This window comes from Ahaetulla prasina, chromosome 3 (genome assembly GCF_028640845.1).
Source record: "Ahaetulla prasina isolate Xishuangbanna chromosome 3, ASM2864084v1, whole genome shotgun sequence".
Lineage (NCBI taxonomy): Eukaryota > Metazoa > Chordata > Lepidosauria > Squamata > Colubridae > Ahaetulla > Ahaetulla prasina.
Genome location: NC_080541.1, coordinates 161,260,316 through 161,283,832, shown reverse-complemented (window position 1 = coordinate 161,283,832; position 23,517 = coordinate 161,260,316). Strand labels below are relative to the sequence as shown.

The 23,517-nt window shown below is 39.7% G+C and overlaps 1 protein-coding gene across 1 annotated transcript in view; it reads left to right on the top strand.

The window, feature by feature from the left end:
- The first annotated feature begins 4,288 nt into the window (after nt 1–4,288).
- The window catches only part of IL12RB2 (interleukin 12 receptor subunit beta 2), a 31,816-nt gene continuing 12,587 nt past the window's right edge, over nt 4,289–23,517 (top strand). Inside the window, exons 1-12 of the mRNA XM_058178949.1 lie at nt 4,289–5,140; nt 5,717–5,756; nt 9,710–9,963; nt 10,893–11,007; nt 12,470–12,648; nt 14,422–14,564; nt 17,311–17,449; nt 19,423–19,502; nt 20,155–20,374; nt 20,921–21,118; nt 22,375–22,476; nt 22,810–22,968. Coding sequence (XP_058034932.1) covers nt 5,083–5,140; nt 5,717–5,756; nt 9,710–9,963; nt 10,893–11,007; nt 12,470–12,648; nt 14,422–14,564; nt 17,311–17,449; nt 19,423–19,502; nt 20,155–20,374; nt 20,921–21,118; nt 22,375–22,476; nt 22,810–22,968 — 1,687 coding nt within the window. The 5' untranslated portion in view covers nt 4,289–5,082. The remainder of the gene's footprint in view (nt 5,141–5,716; nt 5,757–9,709; nt 9,964–10,892; nt 11,008–12,469; nt 12,649–14,421; nt 14,565–17,310; nt 17,450–19,422; nt 19,503–20,154; nt 20,375–20,920; nt 21,119–22,374; nt 22,477–22,809; nt 22,969–23,517) is intronic.

Genomic DNA, 23,517 nt, shown 5'->3' with positions numbered 1-23,517 from the left:
GTCCTAATGTTCCCCTTAATTGTATTCACTTTATGTATTTATGTATTCAATTCATACTTATATATATTATCTAATGTGTACTCAACTAAATAAATAAATAAATAAGCCCTCTTATTCTTAGGTAAAAAACTTGTGAAAGGGCCCCCAGTTAGTTATAGATAGATAGATAGATAGATAGATAGATAGATAGATAGATAGATAGATAGATAGATAGATAGATAGATAGAATTCTTTATTGGCCAAGTGTGATTGGACACACAAGGAATTTGGTTTTGGTGCATATGGTCTCAGTGTACATAAAATGACAAGATATATATATCAAGAACCATAAGGTACAACACTTAATAGTAGTCATAGGGTTCAAATAAGCAATCAGGAAACAATATCAATATAAATCGTAAGGATACAAGCAATAGTTACAGTCATACAGTCATAAGTGGAAGGAGATCGGTGGTGGGAATGATGGGAAGATTAATAGTAGTGCAGATTTAGTAATAGTTTGACTGTGTTGAAGAAATTATTTGTTTAACAGAGTGATGGCATTTGGGAAAAAGCTGTTCTTGTGTCTAGTTGTTCTGGTGTGCAGTGCTCTGTAGCGTAATTTTGAGGGTAGGAGTTGAAATAGTTTATGTCTGGGATGCATGGGGTCTGTAAATATTTTCACAGCCCTCTTTTTGACTCGTGCAGTATACAGGTCCTCACTGGAAGGCAGGTTGGTAGCAATTGTTTTTTCTGCAGTTCTAATTATCCTCTGAAGTCTGTATCTGTCTTGTTGGATTGCAGAACCAAACCGGACAGTTATAGAGATGCAAATGACAGAGAAAGGCCAGAAGCTCTTCTGTAGGCAATTAGTACCAGTAACTCCTTTCTTGATAGACTTCACGTATGTGGACGCTAGCAAAACTTTTGTCAGAAGATTTCACCTTATTCCTTTAAATGAAATAATAAAATATAAAAATATGGGCTAAGCGATGCTAGATGGACTCGCGGTTGTGCAAAAGGCAAAGAGTTTGTGTTTAGCCTTCAGCTTGGAGAGACATACTGGTTGTACTTTTAAATCAGCAGCTTGACTTAGACATCTGATGTGACGCTTATCAAGTTTCAGATAATTCAAAACTGAAAGGGATTAGTTAGAAGAGATTTTTTTTTAAAAGGTTCGAAAATACCTGGACAGGTTTCAGCAAAAAGGACTGCAATGAATAGGATGGAACTAAACAAGGAGATGTGTACAGTTGCGCATCTGGGTGTGTGGGGAAAAACCTGAAAGTGACAAGAATAAGATGGGGGAGACCTATCTTGGCAATAGTACATGTGAAAGGAATCTGGGTGTCAAATTAAATATAAGCTAGCAGTGGGATACAGCTACTAAAATGGTAAATGCCATCTTGAGGTGCGTTAACAGTCCAGTTATGAGTCCAGATCATGAGGAGGAATTGTTCAATTCCATTCTGCCCTGGAGTTGGGGACTATTTGGAATACTATCTCTAATTTTGGGCATCATCGTTCTAAAAAGTCAGTGTCAAAATGAAGCACGTTGGAGAATAGCTATCAATGTGATGAGAAGTCTGGAAACCAAGCTGTATGAAAATGATTAAATATATACTTATCCTATGGAAGAGATGATTGAATAGTAGCCTCCAAATTTCTGAAAGGCTTGTCACTCAGAAGAGTGAGCAGACTGGTTCTCTGTTGCGCCAGAGGACTAGGACAAGTGGATTAAAACCATCTGCTGAGTGGTTAGCCTTCCCGGGTAGCTCAGACGGGAAACAAATCAAATAAGCTAATGCTATTTTAGTGTAAGGCTACATTAAGAAAATTTGGCAAGTCTGAAAGTACAAATCACCCACCATCTCTTTTTACAGTCTGATAAGATAGATTCTTTCTCTGCCCATTTTAGTTTCTAAAACTTAGTCTAGTTTCTTTCTCTGCCCATTTTGCAGTTGCGAGCTCACCCCTCTCCTCCTTTATCTCATTGTTCCCAAGGCAGCACCTCTTCCTGTCTCTCAAAGCCATTCCTACTATAGGATGCTTATTATTACATCGATAAATACCGGTATCGGGAGGAATTTCCTGACCATATGAGCTGATAGCCGGGCTGTTACATGATATCGTCAGTTCTCCTTCACTGAAGGTCTTCAAGACAAGCTGGATAGTCACCTGTTAGATAGGTATAATGGATAGTGGACTCTGCATTGAGCAGGAAGGTTTGACTTCCAGGTCCTTTTTTATTTCAACACTATAGCACAGACTTCATCCAAAAAGGTATCTTTCCTTTTTGGAAAGGAATTTCTGTCACATTACATCATTTAAGAATAGAATAGAATAGAATAGAATAGAATAGAATAGAATAGAATAGAATAGAATAGAATAGAATTTTTTATTGGCCAAGTGTGATTGGACACACAAGGAATTTGTCTTGGTGCATATGCTCTCAGTGTACATAAAAGAAAAGATACATTCATCAAGGTACAATACTTAAAACACTTAATGAAAGTCATAGGGTACAAATTTAACACTTAATGATACAACACTTAATGACACTCAAAGGGCAGTGGGATCTCTTAGTTGCCAAGAAAGATAGTGATTGACTCATCTTCTTTGGTTCTGTTCAACCAGAACCCTGGAGATCATCTACCTGGCATGCTTTAATTTGAATTTCTGCACCAGGCTGATAATTATAAATGTCTCTTTTCAAACCTATGATTCTATGATAAACAGGAAAACTAATAAAAAAAGAGCATGAGAGCATATATTTAAGATTGCTTCCCTTGGTAAATTTAACAAGTACAACAAACTATGAAAGTATAATTTCAGATGTACAACTGCTAGAAAATCAGATAGTACATTGGAACAACATGAAAGAATCATAGAATCTATGAATACTAAAACCAACAGTGTAAACATAAACAGAATCAGTTACATAACAAAAATGAAGTACTGGTTTGGACAATTGTTCAAGAAGAAACAATGGTGCTCATCTTGCCCAAAGGTGAATCTTAGTGGCTTAACATATTAAGTTTGTTCTGACTTACAAGCATACTGAGCCCAGTGGTGCAGTGATTAAAGTGCAGTACTGCTGGTTGCTGGCTGCCTGCAATTTGACAGTTCAAATCCCACCAGGCTCAAGGTTAACTCAGCCTTCCATCCTTCCGAGGTGGGTAAAATGAGGACCCAAATTGTTGGGGGCAATATGCTGACTCTGTAAACCGCTTAGAGGGGGCTGTAAAGCACTGTAAAGCGATATATCAGTCTAAGTGCTATTGCTATACTAGAAATCTCCCAACTTTGGGGTGTGTGTGTGTACAACTGCACACTGCCATAGGTAGCTGTGTTTAATTCCTCTCTGTTAACTGCTATACCACATGGAAAATAATTTTTGTAAAGAGACAGGTTTTCTTCTTAATGTCCTGAACTGATCATTCATCCAGTCTATTCCTTTGACAGATAAAGAAACTGAAATAGCTTTTTGATGTTCTGTTTTGTCATACTTGGGAAATGATCTGAGGAAGTCAGATATTCATCAGATAGTCACTTACTCCTTCCAAAAGATGGCAAGGGAAATAGTTTCACAGATAACATACTTTGCCACTTAAAAGGAATGATCTACCTAGACAACATAGATATCTATCTTGTACGTATTTTAATGTGACGCTGCATGTTTTCCACATTGACTAACTTATTTACAGTTCATGCACAAACATTTCTGTGCATTTTTTTTTCAGCACAGAAGGGATTTAAAACATTTATATAACATTCCATAGCATTGGAGGCCCAGAAAGTAGCAGTCTGAATAGCTTTATCATTGAACAGGAACAAATAATCCACTGTACATGGTTCATCAGGATTATGACATATCAATAAATGTTCAGGATTCTGCAAATCCCCACATTCACAGCTTCCATCTTCTGTAATATTGTCCATATCTTCAAATTCTTCTTACATTGAGATATCTCTGTTCTCAGTCTTGTCCAAGCTTTCCATATTCCATGTGGGAGATAGTACCCAAGCAAAGGTCCTTCCATAAAGTTGTCCAATTTTCCCTGTAGTTCGAGTTATTGCCTTTTATTGCAGGGGTCTCCAACCTTGGCAACTTTAAGCCTAGAGGACTTCAACTCCCAGAATACCTCCAGGTATGTGTGTGTGCATACACACACACACACACACACACACACACACACACACACGGAAATAAACTAGATATACAGTCAGACAGACAGACAGACAGACAGACAGTTTATTTCCTGCCTTCTACCGGCAGGAAACTAGACAATATTCAATAATATGGCTCTTGCAGGAGCGTTTAAAAAAAGAATTTTAGGGAGTAATGGGCCTCCGGGCCCTTGGTTGCCCATCTTTGCTCTCGAGCAGAGGTGTCCAACCTTGGCAACTTTAAAACTTGTGGATGTCAACTCCCAGAATTCCCCAGCCAGCATGCAACTAGCAACAATTCTTGGTAGTTGAAGTCCATGTGTCTTAAAGTTGCCAAGGTTGGTGACCCCTGCACTAGAGTTTGATCACAGGGTTGAATATTAAAAACAACACTTTTCTATCTGGTTACAACTCCTATTTCCGATTCCTTCCCTCAGATTCTTTCAAAGTAAATCTAATAAACCTGATAAAGGCTTTTCATCGAATTCTCCTCTCTGTTTCGTTTCAGTCTTCATGAACCCAGAAACAAAACTTGGGAAATATTGCTCATCATTGAAAAAAAAGAAAAAGAAACCAAAGAAATATGTTTCATGACGAGTCACATAAATCATGAAGTATTGTTCCTGAACCGAGTGGGTGGGTGGATGGGTAGAGAAGCAGAGAAGAAAATACAGGGAAAGGCAAGACTCTGAAATAAAAGACAAAGTTTTGGATGGAAACCATTTGATTTCTCGGCAGAAGCATCTGCTTCTAGAAGAAAATCCACACTTTATTATTCCTATGCAGTATGATTGTTTCTGGTGAACTCCAACTTTTCAGTCCTGTGCCAAAAATATGAAAATGTCTTCCTCCTTAAAAGATTATTTGCTGATTATATGTACTGATTATTAATTTTAAAAAAACAGGAGTAAAAATTCGGCAGAAGGTATCAAGATGATCAGCATAGGAAGTTTACCTTTAAAAATGTGTTTTTTAATATTCTTTGGAGCAGGTGAGTGAATTCTGGAAATCCAGGACTTTTTTAACCTACTTATCTTCAGTAAGGGCAATATTCTAGAAGAGTCACAGGAGGAAAAATATTCCTATATAGTCTTCTGCCAAGTTGGGAGAGTGAAATATGAACAAATAGCTTCATCCAAGCTATAGAGATACTGATCATGTCCTCATTGCTTTAAATAAAGAACTGCCTGGGATTAGAGCTTGGGGATACAAACAATGGGTAATGTAGATTTGATGTAGACAATGTAGTCAGAGGTAGAACTACTGAATCAAGAAAGAGAACTAGAAAGTCTGAACAGCAAAATTGGAGGAAGAACTATGTTTGTATGAAGAGGATCTGGACTCTCATTTCTTGACTGTGGAAGTCTTAAGTCCATAGACTATCCAACTTCGAAAAGATTTCAGCTTGAGCTTCCATTGCAGCCAAGGCTGCCAAACAAGTCAGCAGATTCCATAATTTCCTCCTGTAATGAAATCTGTATAAGCAACTCTTCTTTACTTTTATAATTACTTAGGTTCTGAAGTTGTTTATTATGAAACATCTTTGTGTGTTTTTTTTTTATTCTAGGAGTAAACGTTTTGCTATCAGAAGAATGCAAGAGTAAATGGTTGAGTAGCTTTTTTTTTTCTTGAAAAGAAAATATTAACTTTTTTCCCATTTTATTGTATTTGTTCCATTTCTACAGCTGTCCATCTCAATCAATGACTCTGGGCAGTTTACAAATAAAAAAATATGCCACAGTTAAAACTATAAAAATGTTTTGAAACAATAGAAACAATTTTTAAAAATCCAAAATAAATATACATCTGCCCATTGGGCTTTTAAGGTGGCTGAAATGATTAACTAAAAATAACCACCCTGCGGAATTCCTTTTATTTTATTTATTTATTTATTTATTTATTTTTCATATTTATATACCGCCCTATCTCCCTAAGGATTCAGTTCAATTAAAAAACTTATTCTATAGCCCAAATTATTAAAAACAGTATAAATAGTAAAAACCCCTTAAAACCAGTTACTTTAAAATCTAATCCAGTCCCGCGCAGATAAATAAGTGTGTTTTAAGCTTGCGACGAAAGGTTCGGAGGTCCGGAAGTTGACGAAGTCCTGGAGGGAGTTCGTTCCAGAGGGTGGGAGCCCCCACAGAGAAGGCCCTTCCCCTGGGTGTCGCCAGACGGCACTGCCTAGCTGACGGCACCCTGAGGAGTCCCTCTCTGTGAGAGCGCACGGGTCGGTGAGAGGTATTTGGTAGCAGTAGGCGGTCCCGTAAATAGCCTGGCCCTATGCCATGGAGCGCTTTAAAGATTGAAGTCCACAAGTCTTCAAGTTGCCAAGGTTGGAGACCCCTGATCTAGAATGCTTTTTCAAAGGTGAGATCTGCTTTAAATCCAAGCAAACCCCTATCTAATAAATTACTGGTTTAAAAAATGCTACTAAAATCATAAGAACATCACAGGAATTATGCTGGCTGAGACTGAAAGTCATCATTCATTTCTCACACCAAGTAATCAAATGGATGACGTGTGCAATTGAGTCATTCAAGACTCAGCAACTGGCATTCATGGACAACTGGAGTTAACAGATGGTTGTCATAAGTATTATCATCAATTGTCTTATCCTCCATGAATTTGCCTGCTTCTTGTTTTTTACAGCTACCCAGGTAGTTCACATGGATGAATACAGCTATTGCGAGAACATAGTGCAAAAGACCCATTTAGACCCCACTTGGGTGGGAAGTAAATGTACTCATTAAAAGCATTTCCAGAATGGATGTTTTATTTTATTTATTTATTTTTATTTATTTATTTTTCAAATTTATATACCGCCCTATCTCCCTAAGGACTCAGGGCGGTTCACAGGCAGTTAAAATACATATAAATACAAATTAAAAAACAACAATTAAAAAACTTATTCTATTGCCGAATTTAAAAAACAATATAAATAATAAAAAAATCCTTAAAACCAATAACTTTAAAATCTAATCCAGTCCCGCAGATGAATAAGTGCGTTTAAGCTCATGACGAAAGGTTCGGAGGTCCGGAAGTTGACGAAGTCCTGGAGGAGTTCGTTCCAGAGGGTGGGAGCCCCCACAGAAGGCCCTTCCCCTGGGTGTCGCCAGACGGCACTGCCTAGCTGACGGCACCCTGAGGAGTCCCTCTGTGAGAGCGCACGGGTCGGTGAGAGGTATTTGGTAGCAGTAGGCGGTCCCGTAAATAGCCCGGCCCTATGCCATGGAGCGCTTTAAAGATTGTCACCAACACCTTGAAGCGCACCCGGAAGGCCACAGGTAGCCAGTGCAGACTGCGCAGGATAGGTGTCACACGGAGCCACGAGGGCTCCTCTATCACCCGCGCAGCCGCATTCTGGACTAACTGAAGCCTCCGGATGCCCCTCAAGGGGAGCCCCATGTAGAGAGCATTGCAGTAATCCAGGCGAGACGTCACGAGGGCGTGAGTGACCGTGCATAAGGCATCCCGGTCTAGAAAGGGGCGCAACTGGCGCACCAGGCAAACGTGGTGGAAAGCTCTCCTGGAGAGTTGATAGTTCTACAGTTGGTTGTGTCATCCACTGAGGCAAATGCAGACTCTTTTGTTGACAAAGGGAGAAATAAGCTTCTTGCATTTTTTTTCAGAGTTGAAGCCTTGTTCCATTCCAAGGATTTTTACTCTAGTTGTGTCTAGTAAAGAATCAGGATAGGCCCTACAAACCTGCATCATCATCATCATCATCATCATTATTATTATTATTACTACTACTACTACTACTACTACTACTACTACTACTACTATTGGCTCATCTTATCTCCTTTCTGGCAATGCTTGGGTGTTCTAGCAAACCCTCTAGAGCAGGGGTCTCCAACCTTGGCAACTTTAAACTTTGCTTTGCTGGCTGAGGAAGTCTGGGAGTTGAAGCCCAGAAGTCTTAAAGTTGCCAAGGTTGGAGACCCCTGCTCTAGAGAGGGATTCGACAGGCCCTGCCTTGTGAGACATGTAAAAGCTGTGATGTGGCACGCAAAGGAAATGGTAGTGGTTTTGCTAATTTTGGTACACAACATACACAACAGTGAGTATATCAAGCAAGAAAGTCCAACTTCAAGCTAAATTGCTTACGTGAAAATCTTTCCCTGAAAGTTCAATCGACTCCAGATCTATTTCTAAGTTAAAAGTGGGAGGAAGCAGAAATAAGGTGGAGACGAGAGCATTAGAGTTTGGTAGAGTCCTTCCTTTCTCTGTCTCTCCATGTTTCTCTCTCAGCGCCCGCAGCCCACTTTTTCACGGTGTAACTTATTCACCTGTACAACCGTTTCAGAGAAGCACATGTGATTTCCCTTCAGTAGCTTTAGAAGAGAACACCCAGGAAGTTGCAGCTCATGGGCAAGCAAACCCACTATTTTGTCTTCTTTCACTACATGCGTGTTTCCTAAACACTGGAAACTTGGCTAGGAGGCATTCTGAAGGTGGCAGGGCAATGGCAGGAGATTCCTTGGTTTGCCCAACAATATTTTAACAGCTAACAAGCCGAGACAAAAGTAGAGAGAAAATTGATAACTTGATTTCGCAGAAGGTTAAAAAAGAGAAGGCTTCAACTTTGGAGCAGCTTCCTTCAATCAGGTGCTCCTTGTGTCATATATTTCACTTCAGTAATCCCCCATCGATACAGGTCACTCAGCACAATGGGCACCAAAACCCAACAAGGGCCTTTAAATGATCGAGAGAAACCGAGAGCATAATATGACCTCCCTTCTGTCTGCTGCCTTTTACCTGCATCTTATAGCAATATTATGTTCTCCAAATTGGTAGCCCTGAAAACAGATGGAGGGACCTAAAGTATCTATGTGGGATTTCAAAATGTAAACTATATTTGATAAGAGGGGCTGTTCAACCCAGAATAATTGGTCCTGCACTTAAAAAGACCCTACTCCAACATGGTGTTTTTTTGGGAGGACAATTGCTGGAAAAGCCTATATAGCAACATAACACTAGTGATAGACTTTGAATGTAGATAGCTAGTTAGATATAATTCTTTATTGGCCAAGTGTGATTGGACACACAAGGAATTTGTCTTTGGTGCATATGCTCGCAGTGTACATAAAAAGAAAAGATACATTCGTTAAGAATCATAAGGTACAACACTTAATGATAGTCATAGTCGTGTACCTCCAGGATCAAGAAGTTTGGAATAAGAGTAAGACCATAAATGGGAGCCATAGGGTGTTAATAAAACCAAGTTGACTATCGAGTTGCAGCTACACCTGTGATTTTTTTTCCTTTTTCTTTTTTACTCCTTCTGTAGATGTCCCTGTTATGAGCTGTTTGTTTTACCATGTTGGGGGAATCTACACAAGCATTTTTACTGGCACAGGGTAAAACATATGGTGTCCAAAACCCAGTTTAGTTCTGTTGCAAGAAGTTAATATTTGTTTATTAAAAGATTTAGCAACTCTGTGTGGCTCTCAAAAAGAAAACCAATAAATACAATAATTATAAAAGAGTAAAATAATAAAATGAAAAATCCTGCACCTTAACTGTTCTCCTTGTTGAGTTCTTTTCTGCCTTCCAGGGGACAAATGCGTGCAAATGGTACAGAGCTGTCATTAAAATCAACGGTGGATCTGTCCTGCTGGCTAAACAAGAACTTCTACCGTAGGCATTGTGACATCGTTTTGTTGCAAAACGACTCCATTATCAGTAGCTCTCCAAATTCTTCAATCAGAACCCAGATTCTACTGAATACTTTTGGGAGGCAGACATTTAAATGCAATTGCAAAGAACCGAGGCCACGGCACATATGCGGAATTTATGTTGTTGTTGGAAGTAAGAAGCTTTTTAAAACTTTTGTTAACTATGTACAGAAGAAAATGGGAAGGGAATTTGTTTACTTTTGAAAACATTGTTCTATTATGAATATATGGTTTTATGTAGTCAATGAGACATAATGAGATAAAGTCTTTAGGTGGGATAAATTAATTGGAGAAAATTAATATTAGAATAATAGAAATAACTGAGGAAAGGCAGATTTTGCCTTTTGTGAGATGGGTGCTTTGTTCAATTGTCTGTCAGACAAAAAAAAAGAATTATTGCCTTTGATCAATTTATAGCCTCATAAAAATGCTTATGTGTTATAACCACTCAAAATTTTGAATAGAGGAATGTGCTGTTATCTCTTCCTCTGATTTTTTCCCAATAACTCTTGTTCATCTTGCTCCCGGTCCTATTTCTATTTGAAATTAGTAACTCCACTAAGGCTTTGCCTAGGAAAATAAGATACAGACTTTCATCTTTCCACTTTTATGCTATAAAGTGTTTAACTTTAGCTGGATTATTTAGCAAAAATAGGACTGCAGCGAGAAGAACAAGTCACATATGAACATATCCATGTTTACCAGCATGTACCAGCACTGCTTTGTTGCAATGTTCAGCAACCCACTTCCCCACATCAGATCCATCTAAGAAAATCACCTCAAAGCCAAGCTACTTTTTTGACAATACTATTTCTTCTGAGTTAATGGGGAAAATAGGATGAACTCGTAATAACTTAGGTCTCACTTCCTTGGTGGAATATATGTATTATTACTGTACACATGGCAGGTCTTTCCTTGAAGAGGTTTTGATGCACAGATTCACTGTACACTGGAATGTTCAAATGCAAACAGACTCTTACACAATGATTTTTATAAACAACAAAGATTCAAACCAAGAGTCATTTCCTCCCATCTCAGCTGTTGACCACTTTTCTTTTTAAGTTGCTCCAGATCAACCAAAAAATGTATCATGTGCCCAGTATGGAAAATATGGACCCACCATTTGTTCTTGGGATAAAGGATATTATACCTATCTGCTTACTACCTATACACTATGGTAAGTTTCTCCCTTATAATTAAGTTTACATCGGGCCAATTCTCCTTCATCACTTCATCTTTGTTTCCATTTTCTTATGTACTCCCTAAGATGAAATGAGTGGAATTTGAGCTGGCTTTGATCAAAATATTGGCTATGGTTGTCAACCATTAGGACTTAAATACCTTGACATCCACCTTTGCTCTGCAAGCCTTTTTTGAGGATTTGCTCCCATTATTAGGGTAATTCAAAATATTGTACAGTTTGAGGGAAAGGAGAAGATGGCATAGTCTATCCATGATGAGTTGAACCTTATTTAACTCTACAAAAGGAATAACATCCTTCACCTTAATAGATTGTTCTGAAGTTGGAAGTTAGGTTGGATGTCCTTCAGTAATCAGATCCAGCTGATATTGTTGCTTCCTCTTGAACCTCTGTGGCTTTAAAATTGGTGGCTGTCCTTCATAATTTATCTTTAAATTGTGAGTAGAAAGTCCAGGAATAAATGTTCTCTATCTCTCCTTCCTTTCTCTAATCATCTGTTCCCATCAGAAGATTTTTTTGATGGTTGGCAGAATGTAATTGTATCCAATTGTAGATGGATATCATGGCTTATGACAGTGATGGCGAACCTATGACACATGTGCCAGAGGTGGCACACAGCGCCCTCTCTGTGGGCATGCAAGCCGTCACCCCAGCTCAGCTCCGCCGCACATGCACCCATTCCTCCCGCCAGCAGCTGCCACACAGGGGGGGTGGGTTGGGCACTCGGTCTGGAAAAGGTTACCCATCACTGGCTTATGATAACACACCTCCCCCTTTTGGTCCATTAGTTAAATATCTTTGGGGGCCGTTACAGACTCAGGTTATATCACATGAATATTGACAATTTTTAGATGCACCAGAGGCTTGGGATGGAGACCTTGATATAATAAAAATGCCAATTCTTTTTTGTAATATTGGTTGAAATACCTGATTCGCAATCCAGGTACAAACCTGAAAGAAAATTTTGCCACCATCTGAATTTGATTTGATTTGGTTTCATGATCTATAATGCAAATTTTAAAAAAGTTATGCAGGATTTTTATTTTTAATTTTGTCATCTTTCTGAGTTTATGATTCTATACTTGGGATTTGGCAGTAGGTCTGAGAGTAGGCATTGGGGTTTTGAGTAATCACTGGGAAGGGTAAGTGAAATTAACCAAATTAAAGTAACTGAAGTATTAAAGCGAATGATTAAACTGGATATTATAATAAAAAGTATCGGATTCAAGTCATCTACAAAGAAACAAGTATTTATGAAATGAACAATTAGGTGGTAATATAATTTCTGTGACTGTCATACAATTTTATATAGGTTTAAAATAAATTTAGGCAAGGAAGAAGGAAGATGAAGGAAGGAAAGAGAGGCTGAAGAAGAAAGAAGGGGAGGAAGAGGAAAGATAATTCACATTGTTTATCTCAGTTTCTTTTTTTGTTGCAGGGTAACAAATGAAACCCCCAATGGAACAGTCTTGGGAGAAAAAAATAGCACTACATTTCACATAGTAGATCTCAGGAAAAAGCTGGACTTTGAAACTACTTATACAGTTGTGGTCGAAGCCACAAATAAACTTGGGAGCAATTCATCTAAACCAATGCAGTTCACATTAATAGACATTGGTAATTATCAGGAACTCTGATAAATTATTGGAAAGAATATTATGAGTAATGATTCAATTTCTAATCAGTCGGTCAGCTCAACTAAATCAATCAACTCTTATATTGAAAGTCTTTTTGCTGCCTTTGCTAAATACTGGTAGTACTTTGCAAGTCTTGATAAATTGTCTTTGGAGCTGGCCCTTTTGATGATGTTTAAACCGGGGTGAAATTCAGCAGGTTCTGACAGGTTCTGGAGAACCGGTAGCAGAAATTTTGAGTAGTTTGGAGAACTGGGAAATACCACCTCTGGCTGGCCCCAGAGTGGGGTGGGAATGGGGATTTTGCAATATCCTTCCCCTGCCATGCCCACTAAGCCATGCCCACAGAGCAGGTAGTAATAAAAATTGGATTTCACCACTGGTTTAAACCAAAGTGATGTAGAAATGCCTGCAAGTGTTGCATACAGAATACAGACCCCAAGAAACCCATTGTGCTGTAGGGGCTAAATAGGACTGCAGTCAGAGAGGATCTAAGTTCAACTCCCCACCTGGTCATGGAACTTTCTGTATGACATTGTTTTATTCATGATCTCTTAGCCCAACCAATATTATATTTGTAATGTTAATCGGGATAAAATGAAGGGAAAATCCCTCATGAGTCTTATTTTGAGTTCCTCAGTTGGGATAAAACTACTAAAAGATCAGGTTTCTGCTACTGATCTTTAAACAATAAGAAAGTATACATCTGTGTGCTTTCCACCCTGACTGCTTCTGGAATTTTTGGAGTCAGCTTTCCAAATGCATGCTCCTTGAAGACAAACAATATCAAGTGTGTACGATTTGCTTGTGAAGTTGTAAAGATACTCCTTGCTTAATGACAATTGGAAACAGAATGTCTGTTCTCACTAAGCGAGATAGTTAAGTGAGTCGCACCTGATTTTACAACTTTTTGCCACTCTCGTTAAGCAGATCAGTCTAGTTGTTGAAGTGAATCGCCTGGTTGTTAAGTAAATCAGGCTTCCCCCCCCCCTGGACTTTGCTTGTCAGAAGCCAGCTGGGAAGGTCACAAATGATCCCAGGTTGCTGCAACCATTGTAAAGTGCACACAGTTGCCAAGCGCCCAGATTTCGATCACACATGACTGTGTGGCTGCTGCGATGGTCATTAAGTGCAAGGACCGGTTCTAAGTCCTAGTTTTTCCAGTGTCATTGCAGCTTTGAACAGTTGCTAAATGAATGTTTCTAAACTGAGGACTATCTGCAAAGTTGTAACAGAGAGATGATTGGAACAAGGAAATAGATAAACTATTATATAAAGCAATGCGAATATGTGCCCCTTCCATGATTATAGACAGTGAATCGCTGAATATAATTTTAAGGTGATAAGTAGGTGGTTGTATATTGTTCTCATCTCCCACTTATGGTCTTCTCAGAAGCATCTAACACAGGGGTGTCAAACTCGTGGCTTCACGACAGTGTCACATGACATATCGGGACTTTTCCCCCCATTCGCTAAACCAAGCATAGGCGTGGCCAGTGCGTGACACATCTGGCCCGCAGCCCGCGAGTTTGACAGCCCTGATCTAACATAACTGCATGTAACAAGATTTATTTATTTATTATTTAAATTTGTATACCGCCCTTCTCCCGGAGGACTCAGGGCGGTTATATCAGATTAGATAGTCTGGTCTTGAGAATTCTTATAGTATTGTTAATATTATGGCTCAGAATTTTATTTCCAAAAATAATGTTGTGTTTTTGTTCATGTTTATGCACCACTGATCATCACAACACAGTGAAGCCTCATCCTCCTGTGAACCTCTCAGTAAGCTGTGATGCCTTTGTTCCCCAAAATTGTACCATTTTATGGCAAGATCAGCAAGAAACAAAGTGCTTTAGACTGAGATACCAACCAATCCACAGTAATTCCTGGATTACGGTAGGAATGTTGAAATGAAATGAAATTGCTTTATTACAGTCTTTGGCCAACAATAAAGGGAGAAAATAAGGATATTTTATTTTTTATGATTATGTAAGTCATTATTTTCGGTATTACTTATGTGATGCCGTAGTGATACTCAGATATAATGTCAGTATTTTCAGTCCCATAGTAAGCATCCAATAGAAAAGAAATCAACGGCATGTTTTATGCAAAATATATCCTGATGTAATAGGAGCAGATTGTTGATTGTCTTCTGGTGCTTTCCATCTAAATCATGTCCCCCGAGGCAAGGTTTATAGCAGCAAATTGAGTCATCCTTTTGTTCTTACTCAGCCAGGGAGTGTATATCTTTAATACTGTACTCATCTCATTTTTAATTCAGGATTCATAATTTGTCATTAATTTAACACATGCTTCCAAATGCGTACTTATTAACCAACATCAGTAGCGTGATCTTTATCTGCTCTTCTGACTCCTCTGCACATTTTTTGTCTTTTGGTGGATGCAAGATGCAAGGTGGAATCCAGAATGCTTCTTAGCACCAAAAGAAAGCAAATGGTTCTCCAACTGACCATGAGTGAGCGGATACATCTTACTAAGCCATAATATAGTTGGGTTTTGGCTTAACATGTTTTGTGTATTGAGCAGTTGTGCTTAATACACTAAATACAGGATACAGAAACAGGGAGCTTAGTACAGAGGTGAGCAACTTTCCCAGGCACGTTATAATCTTGTTCAATCTTGATATTGTGGTCTCCAGAAGCTTTCCAGATCTTGCTTGTACAGTTTGATGGCAAAACATGGTTTGGTTCCCCCCACCCCCAAATAAGGGAGGACAAGAAGTAATGAATGGAAACTAATCAAGGAGAGAAGCAACATAGAACTAAGAAAGTTTCCTGATGGTTAGAACAATTAATCAGTGGAAAAACTCCAGAAGTTGTGAATGTTCCAACACTGGAAATTTTTAAGGAGAGATTGGACAACCATTTGTCTGAAATGGTATAGGGCAGTCATAGCTAACTGTTTTGCCATGCCAAAAGCGGGGGGAGCGGCCCACACCCATAATTCAATGTGCTCCACCCCCCTGTGCATGTGCACACGACCCCCCCATGCTCCCCCCCCGCTTTTGGCACACAATGTCACGGTGGGCCCGGTAGGCCTGTTTTTTTCCCTCCCCAGGCTCCAGAGGCTTTCTTTGATCCTGGGGAGGGTGAAAACGGCCTTCCCCACCCCACCAAGGCTCACCAGAGGCCAGAAATGGCCCGTTTGCTGACTTCCGGTGGGAAAGAACTGAGCTAGGGCAACACTCGCATGCCCACCGATACGGCTCCGCGTGCCACCTGTGGCATGCATGCCATAGGTTCGCCATCATGGGTATAGGGTTTCCTGCCTAAGCAGGGGGTTGGACTAGAAGACCTCCAAGGTCTATTCTATTCTATTCTATTAATTATTATTATTATTATTATTATTATTATTATTATTATTATTATTATTATTATTATTATTATTATTATTTAATTTTTATACCGCCCTTCTCCCGAAGGACTCAGGGGGGTGAACAGGCAAATAAAATAATACAATATATTACAATAAAACACATTTTAAAAAACTTATTCAAAATAGCCTAAATTTAAAATACCATACAAAATATAAAAAATAAACCCCAATAAAATCCATATTTAAAAACCCTATTTAAGCCAGTCCTGCTCGAAAGAATAGATATGTCTTCAGCTCATGCGAAAGGTCCGGAGGTCAGGAAGTTGTCGAAGTCCTGGGGGAAGCTCGTTCCAGAGGGTAGGTGCGCCCACAGAGAAGGCTCTCCCCCTGGGGGTCGCCAGCCTACACTGTTTGGCTGACGGCACCCTGAGAAGACCCTCTCTATGGGAGCGTACCGGCCGGTGGGAGGCATGTGGTAACAGAAGGCGGTCCCGAAGATATCCCGGTTCTATTCTATTCTATTCTATTCTATTCTATTCTATTCTATTCTATTCTATTCTATTCTATTCTATTCTACTCTACTCTACTCTACTCTACTCTACTCTACTCTACTCCATTCCATTCCTGAAAATAGATACATTAAACTGCTGCAAGGGAAAATGCATTCATCTCTAGCCTCAAAGTCAACCAAACCTGGGGGAAAAAATAATTAGGCCGGTCCAACTGCTGATATCACTGCAACACCAGACTCATGCCCGCATGATGCTTGGAAGCCAAAATACCAGCGAAGCTGCAAAAAATTCCATATCTCTTTGCTGGCATGATGTATTGATCCAATTAATGTGGCGTCTTCAGGTAACATCAGTTAAGAAAGGCATGATATAGCGCAATGTCTGAATCCAACCAATGATAAAAATAGTTCCGCAATTCTGTCTTGTCCCATCAGTGAGGTCCTAAGAGACCTAGTAATGCTCATTAGTGACAGACAACTTTAAAGCAGCATCACACGTCTGCGCAGAGGAGAAACAAGACAGAGATTTGTGTTTGCAAAATAATGAAGCTTTGGTTCCAGCACGTAATTAGGAACAAATGTGAATGTTTGTGCCAGGTTTGGCTTTTAATTTAGAAGAGCCTGTGTCTCTCTTGCGCTGCCCAACTGGGGCATCTTATAGCACTTACAGGACTGTTGCAGGGTTCTGTTGAGTGTAAGTAGAGCTTTTCTATCTCTCAGTGGAATTGCAGTTACCAGAGAAAAACAGCTTTTATTAAGTTGTATCTGTGTGCTTTCATCTCCTTTTCATGCTAGCTTGAAAATCTAAACGCTAGAAGGTACAATCTTCATGATCTGCAACCCAAGATAAAATATGAATTCCAAGTTTCCTGCAGGCTTCTTCAGGAAAGGGGTTTATGGAGTGACTGGAGCCCAGCATTTCAAACAGAAGCAGGTAGTAAAATAATAATTCCACATGTTTAACATTTTGTTATTTTGTTCCTGACATAAAAATAAGTCACGGATAACTAATTCAGGCCAGGCTATAATGTCATAGGAACTTAGGGAGAAATGAAAAATTATTTCATTCATTAATTATTTTGAATGTCCTAAAAAACTAAGTGAGGGAGGGAAGGTCTATCAAAAGCACCCTCACAAAATGGCTGCCAGAAGCACTTGCTCATTCACAAAATGGTGGGGACTGATAGAATTCAAGTTCCATTTTCTAGGACAAATAAGGAAGGTTGCTTTGCTCCACCCCTTCTAGTCATTTGTGGGTATTTTCTATCCCTTAAAATTAATCTTAAAGCTTTGTCTATTGGCAGACAAACACATTTCCAAACAAACCCAGGTGGTCACTCGTTTTTTAAATTAATTTTTCAAGAGTGCCTCTATAATCTATTGGGCTTCAATGACATATTTGGGGGTGAAGATAATGCTTAAGTTGGAACTTTGCTTATATATAAAAAATATATGCTGCTTATGGTTTAGCTGGAATGGCACCAACTTTAACGTCTCATCCAGGATGGCTCCTTCTCTAACTCTAAGCTGAGACTGAGACTACCTGAGACCAATTACGGGTAGTCCTCAACTTAACAGCAGTTCATTTAGTGACCGTTCAAAGTTACAGTGGCACTTAAAATAGTGACTTAGGATGGTTTTTCATACTTATGATCTTTTTAGCATCCCCAGGATCATGTGATCAAAATTCAGAAGCTTGGCAACTGGTTCATAGTTACGACTGTTGCTGTGTCCTGGGGTCATGTGATCTCCTTTTGAAACCTTCTGACAAGCAAAATCAATGAGGAAGCCAGATTCACTTAAGAACCGTGTTACTAACTTATCAACTGCAGTGAGTCCCTTAACAACAGTGCCAAGAAAGGTCGTAAAATGGCGCAAAACTCCGTCAACAAATGTCTCACTTAGCAACATACCTGCTGGGCTCAATTGTGGTTATAAGTCAAAGATTATCTATATCCCTTATTGCAGATAGGATACTAATGAGGGTATGGTAGGTAAAATGAGGGCCCAGATTGTTGGGGGCAATAAAAGTTGACTTTGTATACAATATACAAATGGATGAAGACTATTGCTTAACACAGTGTAAGCCGCCCTGAGTCTTCGGAGAAGGGCGGGATATAAATTCAAATAAAAAAATAAAAATAAATAAAAATAAATAAATAAATAAATAAATAATATGTAAGTAGTCTTCGACTTACGATCACAATTGAGCCCAAAATTTCTGTTGCTAAGTGAGACATTTGTTAAGTGAATTTTGCCCCATGTTATGACCTTTCTTATCACAGTTGTTAAGTGAAAAACTGCGGTTAAGTTATTAACACAGTTATTAAGTGAATCTGGCTCCCCCATTGACCTGGCTTTTCAGACGGTTGCAAAAGGTGATCACATGACCCTGGGACACTGCAACTATCATAAATACGAATCAGTTGCCAAGTGTCTGAATTTTGATCACATGACCATGAGGATGCTGCAACGGTTGTAAGTGTGAAAAACAGTCATAAATCACTTCTTTTCAATGCTGTTGTAACTTTATATGGTCACTAAACAAACTGTTGTAAATTGAGGTCTACCTGTAGATATCTGGAAAAAAAGAAAGAAATTAGGTGGCAGGGCATGTTGCTATCTCCCAACCCTTCCCCTTTTAAAGGTACTAAGAATGATGAAGACCCACTGACATCATACTTCAAAGAATTTCTATCTATGGTCTAAGTTTTGGTAACTTTGGGGAAATTTCCTAGTTAGTAAGGGTAAATCATCACTTCTTTTGTTAGAATGAATAAATCCTTGATTGCCAAGTATTCATAGCATTCTTCCATTTGTTTCCTGCCAGCTGCCCAACATTTGGCAAAGTTTGCTCCCAAATTAATATAAACATTACATTCTAAGGACATTTTTCTTGGTTCCCAGTGCCATTTGAACCTGTTGATGTCTGGTATTTAAAGAAGGAGACCTCTTCCAAAATGCAGAACATTACTCTCTTCTGGAAGGTAAACATTTCTGTACACATCTTATTCTGATTTAAAAAAGGAAATGGGGAAAGGAGGTACCTGCAAAAATCAGGGTTGAAATCTACTTACCTTCCTTACCAGTTCGGAAGTGCACATGCCGTGCACGTCACAGGCGTGCGCACAGCCTCTGCGCATGTGCAAAACCTTTCTCCGCATGCGCAGAGGGTACAAAACACATTAGTTCCTGGTTAAAACCAGGAAGTAACAACAGCCGGGTGGGTGGGCGGAGCCTCGCACCGCAATTGCTCCCGGTTCTCTAAACCACCAGCCAAGATCGCTACCGGATCGGGCAATCCAGTCCAAACCGGGAGCATTTCACCCCTGCCTGCAATTCATAATACAGTTGTGAAAGAATGTAGCCATCACTGGTACATTTTCCTGCACAAAGGTGGAGCCTTGAGAGTTGGGGTCAAAAAGTACCTTCCTTGTCTGCCAGAAAGCTACAGAAGACCCGCCCCTCTTAGGCCCTCTTCAGCCAGCCGTTGAGAAAAATCAAACAGAGAAGGATATATCTTCATGACAGTGAATTTTTGAACCCAATGTCTTTCCGGTTCTAGTCTTGCTGTATATTGAGGCATGGCAGAACACACTAAATTAACATGGAAAAATATTTGTTTTTGTTCTTTTACAGTCAGTAAATGTACCACAAACAATAAGCCAAAACTTTCATTATCAAGTGATATTTCAAAACCTCAACCAGATGCCACCTAGAATTGCAGAAACGTGTGTGACTACCGATACTGTTTTTTCACACGTCTCCCTTAAGGCGGATTATAACATAACACTTAATTCAAAGAATTCACGGGGCGTGTCCTCATCTGTCTATATAACCACAAAATTGGGAATTACAGGTAAGATACATTTTTTTCTACAGAAATTAAACACTCATTAAGTTAATTGAATATTACTTATTGGCTTCAGTTATTGGCCACAGAAAGAATTCCAAGGGTGGATTTTGCTTTGATTCATACTAAATAGTATGAATCAAACAGATTCCTTCACCATATAAACTAGTACAGTAATACCAACTCAACAGATAAGGATAATTCAGTTTAATTTTCTTTAAATTTGGACCGGATTGTGATTTTTCGGACTGGATTGCACGATTCAATAGTGATCGTGGCCAGTAGTTCGGCAATCCGGTAGCGATGGCAGAGCGAAGCTCCGCCCACCCGCACTGGGCATGTGACACATGCGCACACTTCCGAACCGGTAAGGAAGGTAACACCCCTGTCACTGATTACTTATAGTTCCATTGTGGAGTTCCAAATCATATTCCATCTTATTAACATCTCTATGAGCGTTATTTCCATTTCTAATTTAATGTCTTCAGGACTGATGAAGCTGCATTCCATTGAGCTGTATACAACTATTGTTGTTGTTTTTCTTCTTCAAAGAACTGCTACCACCTAATCAGGTCTCTGCCACATCCATAGAGAATGAGAGAATCGTTGTTAAATGGGAAGCACCTTCAACACCAATCTCTTTCATCAATGGATACGTAGTTGAATGGGTAGAGAGCCCTCAAGACGATCACAGGAACACCTCCCCAACATGGTTTAAAATTCCTGTTTCTAATTGCACAGTGATAAAAGGTAAACCATATTGCAGGAGAACACGTTGCTAACGAGAAAGTTTAGACAAGCAATTGCAAACAAGTGTTGCTTTTAAACATTCACACATTTAAGTCTCCTTTCAGCATTGCACAGCAAGTCAGTACAACCTTCCCCAACCCAATGTAATAGATCAGGGGTGTCAAATTCGATTTCATTGAGGGCTGCATCAGGGTTGTGTTCCACCTTGGGGGGCCAAGTGGGCATGGCCGGCTCGATGTCACTCATATTGTGGCCCAGGCGAGGCTGGGAGGATCCTCCTTCAGCTCTCTGCCAGCGAAAACAGAGTTTGGGAGGGACGGGTGCAGTCCTCCTGAGCTCCGTTTTTGCTGGCAGAGGGACCTCGGATGGGTCTTTCACTGTTTCCAGGGTGGCCCCATGGGCCAGATCCAGTGGTGGGATTCAGCCAGTTCGCATCACTTCGGGAGAACCGGTTGTTAACTTTCTGAGCAGTTTGGCAAACTGGTTGTTGGAAGAAATCATTAGGGCAGAGAACCGGTTGTTAAATTACCTGAATCCCACCACTGGCCAGATCTGGCCAACAGGCCTTCAATTTGACACTCCTGTAATAGATTATATGATGGAATGGATTACAGGCAATCCTCAATTTACAACCTACAATTTACATTTACTGACTGACTGAAGTTACAACAGCAGAGAAAAAAGTGACTTATGACTGTTTTTCATACTTAATGATGCGTTTACAACCTCTGTCCTAAAGTCTTTTTCCAAGGCTTTTAATCTACAGATAGATAATTTTACAAGAATGCATGTTGCATCTGATTTGATCATATTCTTTTGTTTAGTTTTGTTAATGAACAAAATAATATTTTCTTATTGATAATCAACCCAGCAGAAGCAAGTTTGCAACACTTTTATCCCTCAAGTCCAAATCTTTCCTAAATTTATCTGAGAGACAGAAAACGTACCTGAAAAGTGGCCTTTAGGATAGAGGACCAAGAAGCGATGACCGTGAAATTATGGGAATTGAAGTCCACACAGCTTAAAGCCACCAAGATTGAGGGGGGGGGGGAAATGAACTAAGAAAAAAAATTGCTAGCGTCCAGCAGCACCATTAGATATTGTTGTCTAAATGTAGAATCTAGGATGACTCTATGTCTACACCAACAAATTGATGATTTGCAAACATCACATTGAAAAAAATAAAACCACCCTCCTTCTAAAATTGCAAAGCTCTGCAGTCAGCTATGCCTGAAAGATCATTTTCTAATTTCTAGATAATTTAAAGCCCAACGTATGCTACCACATCAGTGTGTTTGCACTCTATCAGGACAGAGCAGGAAAAGCAGCTACAACCACAGAAAATATGTCTGCAAAAGGTAAAAGTAACTGATGGTTTGGTTTAAGGTCTGAGATCCTCTAAGACAGGGGTCCCCAACCTGTGGGCTGTGAGGGGTTTGCAACCAGGCCATGGAAATGGTTGGCGAGCACGCACACGCACACGAGCACATTCTCACATGCTCCATTTAAGTGAGCAGCAGAGGTGAGTATGCATGCCACTCATGCAAATGGAGCTGTGCATGCATGTGTGCATTTGTCGATCACTCACACGGAACCATCCCCCCTCCTCCCCCCACTGGTCCACAAAGCCGGAAATGTTGGGGAATTCTGATCTAAGATAATCAACTTTTTCACAAAGATTTCCTTTGTAGCTCCATTAACGGGACCTCAGATTGTGAATGCAACTGTGGAAGATGGGAGCATTTTGGTCTCCTGGAGAGAAGTTCCCGAACATCAGAGGATGGGGTGTATCATTAGTTATAAGATTTATTTGCAAAAACAATTCTTTTCTGTACCCCCAGATGTCCATGGTAGGTACCTTATAAAAATTAATAACAAGTACAAAATGCATGGGGTACTAAAAAAAGGAGGGGTGGGCAACTTTCAGTCAAGGAACTAGCAACTCAGACAAATAAACTAACAGTAAACAACAGCCTAGTCAAGGACCAACCAAGATCATGCCTACCAATACTGACAGGGCAAGCCACTGGTATAAAAAGAGAGCAAACTCCAGTTCCTTCCAGCACTGATGATGTTACCTGGTTGGGTAATGCAACGCCTGCAAGAAAGCCTACCAAAGCTCATAAGGCTCATTCAGTCCTGGGCTAAAAATATTCTCTTCTATCAATAGCTTTCAGTCAGAAATTAAAGGTATTCAGATAACAGATTAATAGAGTTGGAAGGGACCTAGTAGGTCTTTTAGTTCAACCCTCCACCCAAGGAGGAAACCCTACACTATTTCTGACAAATGGCAGTCCAGTTGGTTCTTGAAAGCCTCCAGTAATGAAGCTCCCATAAAGGCAAGTTGTTCCTTTGGTTGATTGTTCTCACTGTCAGAAAATTTCTCCTTATTTCTAGGT